Source organism: Erpetoichthys calabaricus, chromosome 6, assembly GCF_900747795.2.
Source record: "Erpetoichthys calabaricus chromosome 6, fErpCal1.3, whole genome shotgun sequence".
NCBI classification, from domain to species: Eukaryota; Metazoa; Chordata; class Cladistia; order Polypteriformes; family Polypteridae; genus Erpetoichthys; species Erpetoichthys calabaricus.
Window position 1 is genome coordinate 56,538,465 of NC_041399.2, and position 16,335 is coordinate 56,554,799.

Below are 16,335 nucleotides of genomic sequence, written 5' to 3' on the forward strand. Positions count from 1 at the left end.
GTGGCATTTCTGAATCATGTTCACATATGGCTGCTTCTTTGCCAAGATAAAGCTTTAACCTGCATTTGTGGATGGCACAGCCAACTCTGTTAACAGATAATGATTTCTGGAAGTGTTCCTGAGCCCATGCATTGATTTCTAAGACAGAATCAGGCCAGTTTTTAATGCAGTGTTGCCTGAGGGCCTGAAGATCACAGGCATCAGATACTGATTTTTGGCCTTCGCCCATGCACACAAAGATTTCTCCAGATTTTTGGAATCTTCTGATGATATTATGTACTGTAGCTGATGAAATATTCAATGTCTTCAAATTGTACATTGGGAAACATTCTGAAATTGGTCCACAATTTGTACATGCAGTTTTGTAGATTGGTGAACCTCTGCCCATCTTTACTTCGGAGAAACTCTGCCTCTGTAAGATGCTATTTTCATACCCAATCATGTTACTCACCTGTTGCCAATTAACCTAATTAGTAGCAAAATGTTCCTCCAGCTGTTTCTTCTTAGTACCACTTACTTTTTCCGCCTTTTGTTTCCTCCGTCCCAACTTTTGTGACGTGTTGCTGCCATCAAATTCAAAATGAGCTAAATATTTTCATGAAATGGTAAAATGTCCCACTTTCAACATTTGATATGTTTTCTGTGTTCTACTGTGAATAAAATATGGGTTTTTCAGATTTGCAAATCATTGCATTGTTTTTATTTAAATTTTACATAACATTCCAACTTTTATGGAATTGGGGTGGTAAGATGGACCAGTACATGTATTCAAACCTGATTTATTAAGTCATATTGTTTTATATCCTTTTTTATCATCATTCTTAGCACATTGTATACATTTTCTATGTTTTTTTGCAAATTATTTTTTTAATTTATTATTTTGTTTTGTTAATTCTGTTGCTCACATAGGTGCCAAACCATTAACAGCTTCATGAATCATTTCTTTGTATGTGTTATGTTACGTCATCAGTGTGAGCCAGTGTTCATTGTGTTAACTGTGACAGGAGGAACTGAATTGTACCAGCAGTGTTTGAGCACTCATGTGTTTTCTGTTTTAACATTTCAGCAGGTTAAAAATAAATATTAACAGATAAAGGAGTTTAGTGTGGTTTAATTACCCCTTCGTGGTGGTTTGTACAAAGCAGAAAATCACGAGTAACAATGCAGAAGCTTCAGAAGTTAACTTGATTCAAAACCAGAGATCAGCAGTCAGTGTGTGTAGTTAATACTGGTTACAATGGGATAACAAAGTCACATGCGATCACATTCACGTTCTTTCCTCCCTCATACTTCAATACCATTTCTGTAATGATATTACAGTTTTTCTTGTAATTGTAAGACAAATGTAACTGAACATAGTCAAAACCGCAGAAGGTAATAAAATTAAATTGAGCTGCATGAGTCACGGCATACGCAGTTGGAGTGGCAAAAACTGTTGTTTGCCAACGAAACATGGTAGAGGACCATAAGTCGAACAGTTGTAATCACAGTGAAGGGCCCTCTTCAAAGTTCAAAGATATAATCAAATCTAAAAATAATTTTGGGGAACATGACATGGCGGGGTGACGAGCGTGAGGGAAGGGGGGGTCCTCTTCAAAGTTTGAAGATGCATCTGAAACTTTTATGATTGCTAGGAGGGATCTGGTTGTACATTGCAAAATGTGCTGGCTGTGTCAGAAGGTAAGAAGAAGCCACTCTCCATTATGCACTGTCTTTTGTAGCAGGTAACAAAGGAGGCTTAAAATGATAATATGCTTAAAATGATAATATGAACTCCTACCAGTGTCTCATTTATAGTGATATACTGCACACTACTAGGTGGAGAAAAACACGTAACACACATATGTTTCATTTGAAAATGCTGCATGTGTTAATTATTCATTCATTTTTTTTACATTATGTCTAGTTTAAGTGCAAGTAGGAACTTAATACCTGTTGCGCTTGTAACCTGTGTTGAAGCTGAAGCCTTAGCTGATTAGGCTGACTTGGTACCATGCCAGCAGGCCGCAACCCAGGCCTTGCAGGGAGACGCAACATTGGATAACCAGGTCTCTGTCCCATCTGCGCAGCAAGAGGGTGAAAACCTGCATCCTGCATTTGAGCATAATTCCCCTGGGTCATGGGAGCAGGAGCTGCATACTGCTGACTGTAGATAGGAGGTTTCTGATCAAGAATTATACCAGTGTCCTGGATAGGAAACTGTTCAGGATCCACTGCCTGGCTCTGTAAAGACAATACAAAAAGGTAAATAAATACATACTAATACCCCCCACCAAATTTTACTTACTGAAAATGATCAAATATTACAGTCAAAGTAAATAAATTATCAAAGAAACTACAATCTTCAAGGCTACGTTTAAAGAATCACTGCTTCCATGTTTTTTCCTCACTAAAATATACAGCATATTTTTGGGAAAAGAAAGGTACTGATACGCTTAAGAGACATATATAAAGAAGACACAATTAAACTATTCCAGTCTGATATAATAAAACATATGGTACAGTTTAGCCAATAACAATTTATTTCTTATATAGCCCAAAAGCACACAAGAAATGCTTTAACAGTTCTTGTTTTTGACAGCCATTCAGCCTGGACTCCCTAAGACGACGACAACAACTTGTACAGAAAAAAACGGCAGAAACCTTGGGAAAAGCAATAGAGAGACCTACCCTTCCAGGAAGGTTGAGAGTGCAAATCGGTGTCAAAAAATGGGGTAAATATAATACATAAAATAGAAGACAAGTAATCTTCTTCATAGATCTACATAGCCAAATCTATCATTGTCACTTCAGAAATACAATAAAAGAATAGCCTAGTGTGCCACAGGCAGTCAATGGTTTAAGTTCCATACTTAGTTAAATTGAGTCACCTTTTTGTAATCAAGAGGTTTCAATAGATTTTAGCATAAATGTATCTGTATCTGGAAGGTCTATCTTGTGGTGAATCAGTATCTTGAACTGACTTACACAATAAATACAAAAGATCACTCCAAGCAACTCAGTGAAAAGCTGATTGAAAAGTAAAAGTTTGGGGATGGATACAAGAAAATATCCATGCCACTGAATATCCCTTGGAGTTCAGTTAATTTAGTCACTGGAAAATGTAAAGTGTACAGCACACTTGTAAATATCCCTAAAGCATGTCACTCCCAAAAACTAAGTGATCATACAAGATGATGACTAAAGGCCCATTTAGACTTGGGCATAGGCAGCTACAGACATGATCACGCACAGCTGACACACACCCTGGTCTGTTTATAGATCAAGTGTTTGATGCACAGCACTGAGTGACACTGCAGTTGAATAAACTCCCTCTATTTCCCTTTGTTTATTTCTTTGCCTTTATATATCGATTGTGCAGATATATCCATTTGTGCCTGGGATAAAAACTTTCATTTTCACCCAGGGTCTGGGCAATTTCTCGCCATGAATCTAGGGACATCTGGCTATCGCTATGTGTAAATACTGGATTGTGTACATGCAGGGTACACTTCACACAACTGTTTCTCAAACAAGTGCATTATTTCTTGTCTAAGGCTTATGCACAGGGGCATGCAGTTACAAAATTTTTAAAACACGTGGTTGATGACAGAAGGGTCTGCATACCGGGACTGATGGCAAGAAACTTACACCTTGGAAGAAGATTTGTTTTCTAGCAAGACAAAGACCCCATGCATAAAACTGAATCTATATAGGAATGGGCTTTAAACAATATTTATGTCCTGGAGTGGTTAAGTCAGAGCCCAGTTCTCAATTCAACTGAGAATTTGTAGGTGGACTTAAGAAAAGTTTCTTATTTACATTCCCCTTGCAACCTGATAGAGCTTGAGCTGTTATGCAAAAATGGATGGAGAAATACTTCAGTATGTGTAAGTGTGCAAAGCTAAGACAAAACTATCCACACAGACTGAAGACTGTAAATGCTACCAAAGGTGCACCTAGTAATGTTGATTTGTAATTAATCTAGATGACTTTGCAGAGATATGTGATACTTTGACATTCAAGAGTGTTTTTCTGTTGATTAATGTCAAAAAGCCAAATTAAATCTATTTTGATTAAATGTGGTATAATAATAAAATGTTAAACTTCTAAGGGGGTGAATACTTTTTACAGGCAATGTAAATAAAAACTATAGAAGCAAGTACCATTTTGGTATTTATCAGGGACATATGCATCAGTATTGTGCTTCTGCATAGGCCTAAAACAATTATTATTAATAAGTTTTTATTCATTATTTTGTAAAGGCAAAAGCCAGTATTTCAACTGAATCACTTGTTTCCTTTTGGTACGCATGTGCTTTACTTAAAATAAAATTGAATGAGCCAGTAAACGGATAACCCCTGCAGCTTTCAAATGTGACACTATGCATTACCATGTACCAGTATTAAAATAAGTGAATGGAGTGCACACTCATGCCTGGGATAATTTACAGGATACTAAAATTAAAATTTTAAAGATTACCTGGCTAACCAATGCAGGGATTCCCAATGCTCTGTCAATTTCCTCCAAGCCATCAAAATCCTTCAGTACAGAATAGAGCTGATTTAGTAATGCCCCTTCATCATTTGTTGCATCTGGCGGAGGACAAATCAGCTCATCTTGGGAATTGGTGAAAGGAGGTCTAGAGGATTAAGAAAAGTATTAATGGGGAAATTTTCAAATTCATCTTTCAACATGTACTCAATTCAATATTGGTTATCACTATAAAGTCATGAAAACAAAGTTTTTCTGCTATCTTTAACAACAACTTTTAACAAGATATGAGAGCTGAAAAAAACATGAAAACAATAACACAATTATAGTAGTGAACACTACAAAAACAATGTTTCTCTTTCTGCCTTAATTAAAAACTTTAAGGTCCAAATGACTACATAAATTTCCAAAAGAACAGCAAAAACTACTTTTTAACTAGTTATATTACGATAATCACAGTGTTGAAATTTTGTTAGTGGTGGGTCATACAAGACTTTACTGTATCTTGCCTTATTGAACTTATTGTTGATAGTGTCATATGGTGTACGATATGACTTCTCATAGCTGTAAACAATTCAAATCAGTGATACCGATGTATGCTACTTTAAGGAAGGCATCATTAACCCATCAACTGCATAACTCGTAGGTGAAATATTAAAACATTTTTTAAATTCAATTATAAGAACTATGCAAACTTACCACTTATAACATGCTATTTACAAAAGCAAACAAAATCCACACCTACTACAAGGTATTAATTTAGTTTAATATTTAAATATTAAACTGGCATCAATGGAGTGTTCCAACCTGGGCTTTTTCTCTTACCAGTCAAATTTTCAGCAGGATTAACAAACATTCAGTAGCTTTTTAAAAAAAAAATCTATTTACCTGTTTTGATTGGTAAATGATGCCTGTTCAATAGGCAGCATGCTGTCTGGCCAAGGTGCAGTCTGATTGGGTGGAGCCTGTTGATTATATTGCGTTCCTGCCATGCCAATGTCCAGCTCAGATTGTGCTGCAATTTAACAAGCACATTGTTGAAAGGTTGCACCAACTCTTTATTAAAAGTGTAAAACAAACTTTTTTCTATTACAATGATCAAGCTTTTATAAATAATGTGCAGATAGTAGGGATATTATTTCCAAGCTATCCATATCTGATAAAAAATTGAATATCAGTTATAAATCTCTGTGTTTACAGATGTGAAAAGTAGCTTACACTATTCAACATCATTATTTGGGAAGGAGGATGGGCACTGCCAAGGCAGCAATGGGCAGAGGGAGCTTCTATAGCGAGTCTGGCAAAAGGGGAGGTGGCAGCCACTACTATGTGTAATGCCCAGAAGGGAACTAGGCAAGGGCACATGAAAGTAAGATAGAGAAAGTCTGAAGAGATTACCCCAGAAGAGTAGATACCAGAAATTTCTCAGCATATAATTAAATAAACCAGCAATAGATACCCGCCAGGAGATCACTGGAGAACACTAAGTGACAGTATGTAGTTTTTGTTTATAGGCGTGCACCCAGCTACCAAATATGAAGCAAAGAAATGAAGCTGTAGATGACTCAAGAGGCCATTAGGTCAACTGCATGAAAAGTAACAATACAAGATCCATAGATGGGAAAGAATATGTTCCCTATCTAAATAGAAGACTGTGGCATTTCTTAAGAATCTATTCCAGAGAGTAATTTTATTTTTCTCTACTCTTTACGGCTGTAAATTAATGCAAACATTTACTATACTCATTAATATGGATGTAATGATATTGGTATATTCATTTACAAATATTCATTTGTATTCCTCAAAACTGTATCTCTGAGACAAATTACCCTTTGGAACAAAAAATGTCTCATTTTTTCTTATTTTTATCTGCAAGTAATCAATAAGCCAATTACAAATTCTTTTTATTAATTGCTTGGGCTGGGAAGTAATAATAATAATTCATTACATTTATATAGCGCTTTTCTCAGTACTCAAAGCGCTATCCACACAGGGAGGAACCGGGAAGCAAACCCACAATCGTCCACAGTCTCCTTACTGCAAAGCAGCAGCACTACCACTGCGCCACCTGTGAGGATTTGTGTTTTTTTTTTTTAAACTTTGATTAACCCAAACATGCAAACATTGCAATTGAGCCAAACTCCAGCAGAAAGCCAAAAGAAGTGATGTGCTCACAATACAAAAGGGCAGCTCTGGCACCATTAAAGGGTGGCATGTGAAAAATTCAGCATGTGGCAGTACTAGTGAGCTAATGTTGAGTGAGAGAGAATATAATGCTTCTTCATAAACTTCCTAGTTATTTAGCTATCAATGAGCAGTGAGATAACTGCTTGAAGTGCTTGATCAAGTGAAAAAAAACATTCAAGTCACAAAATACACTTGTCAATATTTTCACTTTTATAAAATACAGACATCTTTGATTCTGCTTTCTTTTCATGGGTGTTGGGGCAGCAAAATCCATTGGTGAAACTGGGCATTTCAGTAAAGGTGGGAAAACAGAGGAAACACAACAACTGAATAAAGCAGTGACTCAAAGAGCCATTTCTTTTTAAGACCTCAAATTAATTTGGTGAGAATTGGAATGTTCATTGCTACAGTATGCAGCACTGATTTATGTTCCACATGTAAAATACAATCTATACTGGAGTTGTGCAACACATTATTTGTCCGTGGTAAATTGTATATACCATCCTGGCAAATATAGATGGGAAAAGCCTGACAGGTTTACATACATGACTAGCTCCTAGGATTGATTACATTAATGAAGAGACTGCTGTCCTAGAACTACTGTGTAACAAAAGAAATCCCTTCTCTATAAACTATCTTGTTGATGATTAGGCCAATGATGGTGATGCCATCAACAGATTTAATGACAGCAATGGAGAAATGCCTAGTAACAAAACCCTATGTAAATGAAGAGTTCAGAAGGAGCCAAACACATTACTCTATAACGTGCCTATGTGGAAGATCATCTGCACACAATATGACTGACAGCAGGGGGCAGTAAATCAAAAGTCTGCAAACTTGATCAGTCTTGATGGAACTAGTTTAAAAAAGTACTTTGCCCAGGTGCATCAGCAACAGCCTGAAGGGAGCAGGAACCCAAGCAATGAACTTGGTTGTCACAATCAAAATGGTCACTGAAAGAAAGTATTGTATTTTTTCAAATGAAAGGACGGTTGATAAAACTTACCACTTTAGACTGTAATCAGCAAAAATGTGCTATTAAAACATTTTGTCAATACATTATCATGTTTAATCACATTAGTGAGGTACAGGGCACTACTGTCCCCATTAGTAAAATGGGAAGTACATTATACTGGGATATTAGCCGTTTATTCAGCGTTTATTTAATTAGTTTAACTGCAGCACTAAAATTGGGAGTAGTATGAAATACTGCTAGAAATACTGCTAATCAAGCCAATTTGTGCATGCTTCAGAAAACTTTGGTTGATTATGCTTAACATACCATATGAAATACAATCCTCACATTAACAAATGTTATAAAAGAACAGTCCAAGTTTAACTTTTGATGGAAGGGAGATTTCTAACCTTTGTAACTATGCAGTGGATTCCAGGACAGATTTTTATAAAGAGTGATGTTATTATGTAGTACTGAAATCAATACTAACAAAACGTTTCAGGGAAAACTGCAGCGTAGCGAGATGTGGCAATGAAGATAAAACAAAGCAAAGTTGAAAAAAATGGAAATAAGAATTTCACATTGATACATTAAGGGTCTCAAAGTGAGAAAAACAGAGGCAAGGTTAAGACTGGCATATGACTTGAGAAGGGTCTCTCCCTACATGATGCCCAGGACTGCAGTTAGCGAAAGAAAAGATTTGAGTACATATGACCAACGTATGTAAACCCAGAAAAGAGCAATTACAATGGTGATCAGTACCTTATAAAACAGTACATACCAAGACTATTCTTAATTTAGGTCTCATTTGCAAAAACCCTTCAAAGCTGTTTTTGTAACATATATTTGTCAATAAATTGCATCGTCAGATTTATGAAATGGAAAATGTTGATTTATGAAAAAATTCCTGAAACATTTAGTAGACAAATCAAATTAATTTTGCAAATTTCTACTTCAGTAATTAAACATTTGTTCCCATATAATGTCTGTTTATGAAATTAGGATAAAATGAAGATCAATCATTATTTCAAAATTCCAGCAAAAGTAGTCTTTGTTGTGTTTTTAAGGTAACTCGTATAAAAGATCAGATAATAGTTATGAATTATAAAATTAATACATAAATCATGAAGTAAATACACAATGAATCACAAATTTAATGTAGAATCAACACAAAGGATTTTAAGAAAATGGTGTAGTTTAAACTTAAACAATGACTTGAATTTTTTTGAGTTAGGCAGAGACAGTACCACTTGCATGAGAGGATAAAGGGATGAAGCAGCTAGAACTGCTCACCAAGTGCTGTGTCTGTGAACAGCAATCTCCCGAAGTAGCTTTTTTTTTTTGTTTGTTTTTTTTTTGCCACCCCTGTCTCACCCATTTGGGGAGTTTAGCACATGTATGGATTTAACACTTTTGTGATTGGTAGAAGCGTGGTGTGCTTTGGGGTTTTTTGGGTTACAAAAAGTGTGCCACTACTGGAAAAACTGAATGCACTACTCTACCTACACCTTTGCTCCTGGCATGCTAAAAAAGTTCTGTTTAAGTTTAAGCAGCTATCTTTCTTAAAAACAGAAACAGTACAACACTTGGATGGTTATGTTGTATTCTTTGCATAAATTAGCAAAGATACTGCAGACTTCAAACATGGGTAGGGATAATATTAAACTTGTATTTCATAGAATTTTTTCATTATCTTAGGGCAGTCAGCACCGTAAAATGGCTGTATTTAACTTGCCAGTTTGCCAGAGGGGTTGAGAGACTTATTTTGGTTTTAGTGGCACTCAAAGATAACTGATTTAGCACTTATGTGATATTACCTTGATTTGATCTTCTTATATAAACATGAAATGGCGCTATGGGGGAGATACCTTCACCTTCACATATTTTCTGTAGCACTGCACCAGGACTGGTATAAACCACCCTCGCCACCTCCTTTCCTCCCATTCCCCTGCACCTACTGTATGTCAGTATGAATAAATCAATCAAATCATTCAAATTTCATAAAAATATTAAAGATGGTATATAAAAGCAGTACTGAATGTGTACGCAACTCTTTAGATACACACTTATTTGCATTATTGTTTCATAATGTTAAAAAACATGAAAATGCCACACTGACCAAAGCACTACCTGATGCGTTTGCTTCATTGTGACAATATTTTTTAAGGCATTAAACAGGCCACATTAATCACAAAAATGAATGCATTAACTTTTCCTACTATAAAACACACACACATATTATATTATATTATATTATATTATATATATATATATATATATATAGCGCACCCAGAATTGTTAACCTAAATTTACTTATTTTTAATTGAAATATTTAAACCTTATATTTTGGATAATTTGACAGCTCTACTAGTCTTTGATCCTCACACACATTGATGAGACTTGGGAACCAATGACTATGTACCAGGTGTCCTCCTTTGGACCACATTTGGTAGGTACTAACTACTGCACACTAGGAAAACCCCAAAAGACCTGCCGTTCTGGAGGTGTTCTAACCCAGATGTCTAACTATAGGTACTAACTACTGCACACTAGGAAAACCCCAAAAGACCTGTCGTTCTGGAGCTGTTCTAACCCAGATGTCTAACTATCATAATTTGGTCCTTGTCAAAATTGCTCAGATCATTAGGCTTGCCCATTTCTCCTGCTTCAATTCCTTAGAAACATGTTTATATACTTAATAAAATGTTCTTAAATCAGAATCAAGGTCAGTATCTTAGATGTATTGTTTATCAAGGTATATTTTCCTTATAGTTCATGGAAATATTTTGTGCAAGTCAGAAATCCTGGAAGGGATGCCAGTCCATATATTCATACATACTCCTGCACTTTATACTGACTCAAACAGGGCTAACTTAGAATCACCAAATAATCTAATATGCACGCACATTAATACAGCTGAAAAAAAAAAAAAACCCTTCAGGAGAAATTCTTGCTACTGATTATTTATTGCAGGGGACTAACTCCAGTCCTGGAGCATTACTGAATTCATTGGCAGTAAGCCAGTTCAACTTCTCTATTCAAGTCATAAAACAATTATTAGAGGAGTAAGACCACAACACACAAAAGGCATGCGCACATTAAAAAAAAACAACACTTCGATTTCTTCTGATTTTGCTAGTTGGTATTCTACCTGAGGCTACAAATGTTTTAAGGCTGGTGAAAATAGACAGTTACAAAATTATTAATTCCAAAGTACTGAAAATAATGCAACTGGTGGCACAGTTCAAGCTTTATTCTTTTTTCCTAATGCAGACCATTACTTAGAGTATATTTATACATGTCTTCCAGTTTTACTGATTATTTAAAAAAAAAAAAAAAAACTGCACTTATCAAGTTACTTCTTCATGGATTACATCTATAAGGAAATTTGGGTGAAGAAGATTACACTCACTCATGCCCATCATTTGGGATGACAATATGGGTTTGGGTCCTTGTTGACCAGTTGGCCTTATTGGAACTCCTGTGGAGGGAGCTCTAACCATGCTGCCTGCTCCTTGCTGCATTGTTCTGTTGACAGCTGTTGACATTCCCGAGCTGGTGCTGCTAACAGCAGGCCCCTGAGGTCCCCAGTCTCCGGAAGGCATGCTGGATCTTGGGGGGTTCGAGCCAAGAATCCCTGTGTGAGAAAGAGTAAATATTATAAATATCCAATGCTATAATTTTCAATGTCAGCTATAAATTACTGGACCTCTTTAGCTTACATAAATGTTAATGCTGACTAGACTTTAAATCTTGATTACCAAATCAATGATTTACAGTGCAGCACATTAATATACTCTCAGAGAAAGACAGAGTTGCTCACTAAGCAATGACACAAGCAGTTCATGCTCTACATAGTGAGAGTACTGCATCTCTTCTTAACACACAAGTACAGAACAGCAACAGAAAGCTTGGTTTATAAAGATACTTGTAGTTGAAAATGAGGAGAGAACAAGTGTCGTGGTATGTGGGTAACCCTTTACTTCCTTCCGCAGGAAATGATTCACTTCTGCTGCCACGAACGTCTAATATTTTCCAGAACTACACAGCAAAACAGCAATCAATTTATGTGTTTAGGCATTTTGATACACAAGTAGAATCTTTAATATAAAGATATATCTAGGGCCAATTAATTGTTCAGTTTCTGGGTTGACATGACAGCAGCTCTGTTAAATTGACCTATTTGTTGGACTTGGGCAAAGAGGATGAAGACAGAGCTACTTCAGGAAGAGAAAAGGGAAACTACTGACAGGAACTTTCCGCTGTTAACTTATGTCAATTTTAAGGTACAGACGGGGAAACACCCTCTCCTTCCACTGAAGGTAAACTACTCTGATAATTTATTACTGCTTACCGGAATATGTGCTGCTTCTACAGGATGAGAGATCCTGTTTAAGTTTAAATAATAAACAAAAACAACAAAATGAATTCAAATATTATATGAGGAGAAAACAATTTAACAAAATGCCCAAGTCACTGTAAGCACTAGGATACAACTTGAAATGGTCTACATTTATGAGTGTGGTTTTCACTTTGCCAAACCAGATATTTCTTACTCAAACATTGAATAAATCTCTACTACTGTACTTTGGCTTGCATTACTTCAATAATTTGATTACCAAGTAATATATAATTAGGCCGATCAGTTTTTATTCATAATGTGCAGATTAAGAAAAACATTAAAAGGAACAGTTTAAGAACTTTTAATCAAATCGAATAAACTCAGCTTAATGTAGTGTTATGTGCCTCACTGAAAGTGGCACATTCTAAAATGTTTCCTCTAACTTGACATTTTAAAAACTTCGTAAAAATACATTGCTTTGTTGATGGCAAACTTGAGCATAATGCAGTTAAAAATAGGGACTGACTGAGAACATGCCTTTTCCATTTAGGCTGTGTTTTAGCTGAGAAATGTGCGAACATTTTCTATTTCTGCTGAAAATATGTATTGCTTTCAAGTAAAGGCATAAAAGGGGTGACAGTACATGGATGACTTGAAACAAATGAAAATCTGAGATTTTTAAAATTTTCTTAAATTACAAGGCTTAACAGCAACATTTTAGTTTGCTTGTTCATGCACAGACTTAGGCAAAGTGTTCAATGCACAGATGTACACTATGGATCATGTAAAAAGGAAACCGTACCCCAAAGCTGCATGGAAGCATTAACAATGTGAATTATGCTTTCTGTAACATTTAACTAAAGCAAGCAAGCACTGTGTGAACTTCTCATTTTTTAAAAATGTATCGTCTTTTGCATGGGCAATAATATTTATATTTTTCCTAGTGAAATTACATATAATAGGATCTTTATCTTCTATGTACAAGCAAGGTTTAACTAACACTTTAAAACATATAGCAATGAATAAATAGTGTTTAAGAGGCACTACTTTGCCACAGAAACATTGTTTGTGGTTGTAGTAGATGACAGTCTATTGAGTGTGAAGGTATTGGTCTCTCTCACTATTTCAACTATTTTATTAACTGGCATCTTCAGATGTTCTACCCTTACTTTCCAAATTACCAATATCACTCAAAGATATGTTCCAAGAACATGTAACTGCTTACTCAAAAGGGCGATATTTATTGTTGTCAAGCCAGATTTTGGATGACAGATATCTCAGTTTATGTACGGTCAAAATAATATTTACATTAATGTTGGCCTTGTGTATAGACCAATCTAGTTATATCAGTTGCTCGGAAGGTTCCAATCAGTTTTTTTTTTTTTTTTTTTTAAAGGGCTGACTTATTTCATTCATTCACTAGAAATGGCCAATTTCATAATAGAACTTCATAAAGACGTTCACAAACATTGGCGCTATACACATGCAGAGCAGATTATGAAAGCATTCGAAAGGCTCAAAAAAAAAAAAAAAAAAAAAACGTAGGCGCGATTCAAATGTGAAGAAAGTTAAAGAATATGAAAGTAGGAAAATTAGAAAGTATAAAAAAAGAAAGTAAAGATCGCAGTAGCACAAATAAACGGAAATTAATACTCAAAAAAGGGAAAATAATCACCACGGACCAGGTGTCATTGAAAAAAAAAAAAAGCAGGACAAAGTGAGGTCAGAGATAAAAGAGTAGAAAACAAAGTGAAAAGTCATAAAGAGGTTACAAAACAAAACAGACAAACACCAGCAGAGCAGGTTAGAGATAATTCAGGATAGGTTTCTCTGTTTGAAATTTCAGCACAGACAAAGCAATCTACATCATCATCAGTTAATAATTTTTTTTGCATGCGAGGTAAAACACGTTTTTGAAATTCTCCGATTTAAACTTCAAAGCCTTACAATATTTACATACTTCTGACATATCACCTATGTCCATATATTCGATCTCTATTTGCCTTTTAGTTAATGTCTCCGAGTAATAATTTGTCTTTTTTTGCGCTAATTCGATGTTTACTTTCTTTGTTTTGACACTGTCGTTTTTTTTCTGCTTTCATATTCTGTATCTTGCTCTGCATGTGTTTTGCGCCTACGTTTTTTTGGGGTCTTTTAAATTCCAGTTTTCATTATCTCTAACCTGACAAAGTCATTAAACACATGTCTTACTGACCTCATTTAAAAGATTCAGCATATTTGGACTCGAAAGATTCCAAATATTGTTTTTACAGAAGTTCTGAAATAAACGTGAAACTAATGAAATAGCAACAATTCAAAGAAAAATAATCTTAAAGTGTGTCTGGAAAACCAAACATGGGGGTTGGCGAGCAAAGCGAGCAGGGGGCGAAGCCCCCTAGTTCCATAAAAGAAAATAGGAATTCTTGACATAATTGTAAGTCACAATTCTAATAAAATATTCATGTTTATCAAGAAGAAGGATAACAAATACTTTTCATGTAAAACAGACATATTTGTCTCTTAAGATAAACACCTTCTGTTTACTAAGCAGCCAGGGCAAACTCTTCTTTATCTTTTCTTTGGCTAATTATAAATGTGAGCTGCAGTACTAAACACAAGCTCCACACTGAGATAAGGAGCATCTGTTTTAACCCCTTATGCACCAAGGGTTTTTGCAATTACTCTGTCTCAATTACATACCCAGAAACAAACAGTTTTTAGATTGTTTATGTAATAAAGGAGCTGCAAATGGCTGAAGAGTAACAAGTACAACCATTCAGATTTTTAAAAAGAAGCACTTATATGATTAAAAACATGTGTTTACATCAATATCAACTAAATAAAACAAAAATGTGGTGGGTTAAGGGACTTCTTTACAAAAAACAGATTTTTAGAGTATATAAACAAGACATTTTATGATTCACAACTCTAGAATCAATTTTCCTTTTTGCCCCAGTCTGGCAACTATCACTGTACTAAGTTTACACAGAATTGCAGTTATATTGTTTGACACAACATACTCTGTTTGTAAAGTGTTCCTTTCAGGAAACACAGCCTCTTAACTCCTAAACAATTTTTCAAAAAAAAAAAAAAAAAAAAAAAAAAAGTATCGCAGTTGCAGAATTTTATTTTTTGTTTTTTTAAAGATATATAAAAACACACAAACACTTTATACATTACACTGAAACAACACAAACAATTTACAACTCTCTAGTATAATTATGTACTCATCCAAGCCTTTACTTTCACAATTATTTTTTATGCCACTCCTTGAAACAATTTTGGTTTACCAAAAGAAACAGGGAAAGCTTACTTTTTGTTCAATGGATTGAGGTTTTGTGCTCCAATTCACCCATCTTCTACCGACTTTTGTTGTAGTTGCTCCACAAAGGTTTATTTATTTATTTTTTTATATGCTGGACTATAGGGGCTGGAGACAAAGTTAATAACCCTGGACAAAGGGCAAGAAACAGCCCTGAGCACAGACGTCAACATATAGACACAAACTTAAACCAATGTTTGTTAGTCACTTTTCAGTCACAGGACCTGTTGCAGGCTCGAGCAGATGAGTACCTAAGAGAAGGACACAGCCTTGCAAAACTTTTTATCCTGTTTCTAATCACTCTCCCTACAACTTATCTGACCTCCTAGTCTCAGTTCAATTTTATTTCCCGTTTTGTGTACTCATGCTCATTTCTCCCTCCCCAGGGGGTGATGGTGGAGCCAGGAGTGAAGCAAGCACAATTAGCGATGATATAAAAAAAAAAATACTTCACAGTAACATCAAACAAAAACTTATTATCAAAGGAGTTTAAGTCTATTTGTGTCTTCCTAAAATTACAGGATGCCTTTGCATTCTTTTAGAGAGCTGTTACTTTGGAGAGGTGCAAGACTAGACCACTCCACACATGTCAAGAGGGTTTGAGCTGATTGCAGCACACAATGAATCACTAATAAAGGTATTTATTATTGTGATACATGAGACTTGTGAATAACCACAACTGATACGGAATTTCTCCGACTCCTGTCTGTGTGAAAGTGTGTTTTCTCTCAAACAGAACCAGCTGTAGACGAACACTTCTCTAACCCTCAAGAACATAAATGACCATTGCACCATTCAGTGGAGTTTGCTCATCACAAACATTCACCAATAGTGTTTACACAAAAATGTATTCAATGAGCAGACAAACAGAACATATTTAATAATTTTTTTGTGGGTTGGTGGTGGGCATTTTGGAATTGGGCTTGAGTCTATACTAAAGTATTTCACCATTTCTTGTAGCTGCAAATAATACTATCTGTAAAAAAACTGCTATTATTATGCCCTGGCAGTAGAAGGCTATAAAATGTCTGGGGAAAAAAAAAAAAATAAAGCCAC

The 16,335-nt window shown here is 35.4% G+C and overlaps 1 protein-coding gene across 5 annotated transcripts in view; it reads right to left on the bottom strand.

Moving 5' to 3' along the window:
- Nucleotides 1–16,335, bottom strand: part of ncoa2 (nuclear receptor coactivator 2) — a 337,105-nt gene that overhangs the window by 38,216 nt on the left and 282,554 nt on the right. For 3 of the 5 annotated variants that reach the window (XM_051929405.1, XM_051929403.1, XM_051929401.1), the window contains exons 14-17: nucleotides 11,022–11,252; nucleotides 5,362–5,488; nucleotides 4,462–4,621; nucleotides 1,933–2,223 (exon numbers count right to left, since the gene is read on the bottom strand). In XM_051929405.1, coding sequence (XP_051785365.1) covers nucleotides 1,933–2,223; nucleotides 4,462–4,621; nucleotides 5,362–5,488; nucleotides 11,022–11,252 — 809 coding nt within the window. The remainder of the gene's footprint in view (nucleotides 1–1,932; nucleotides 2,224–4,461; nucleotides 4,622–5,361; nucleotides 5,489–11,021; nucleotides 11,253–16,335) is intronic. The other 2 variants (XM_051929406.1, XM_051929402.1) reach the window with 1 other exon arrangement.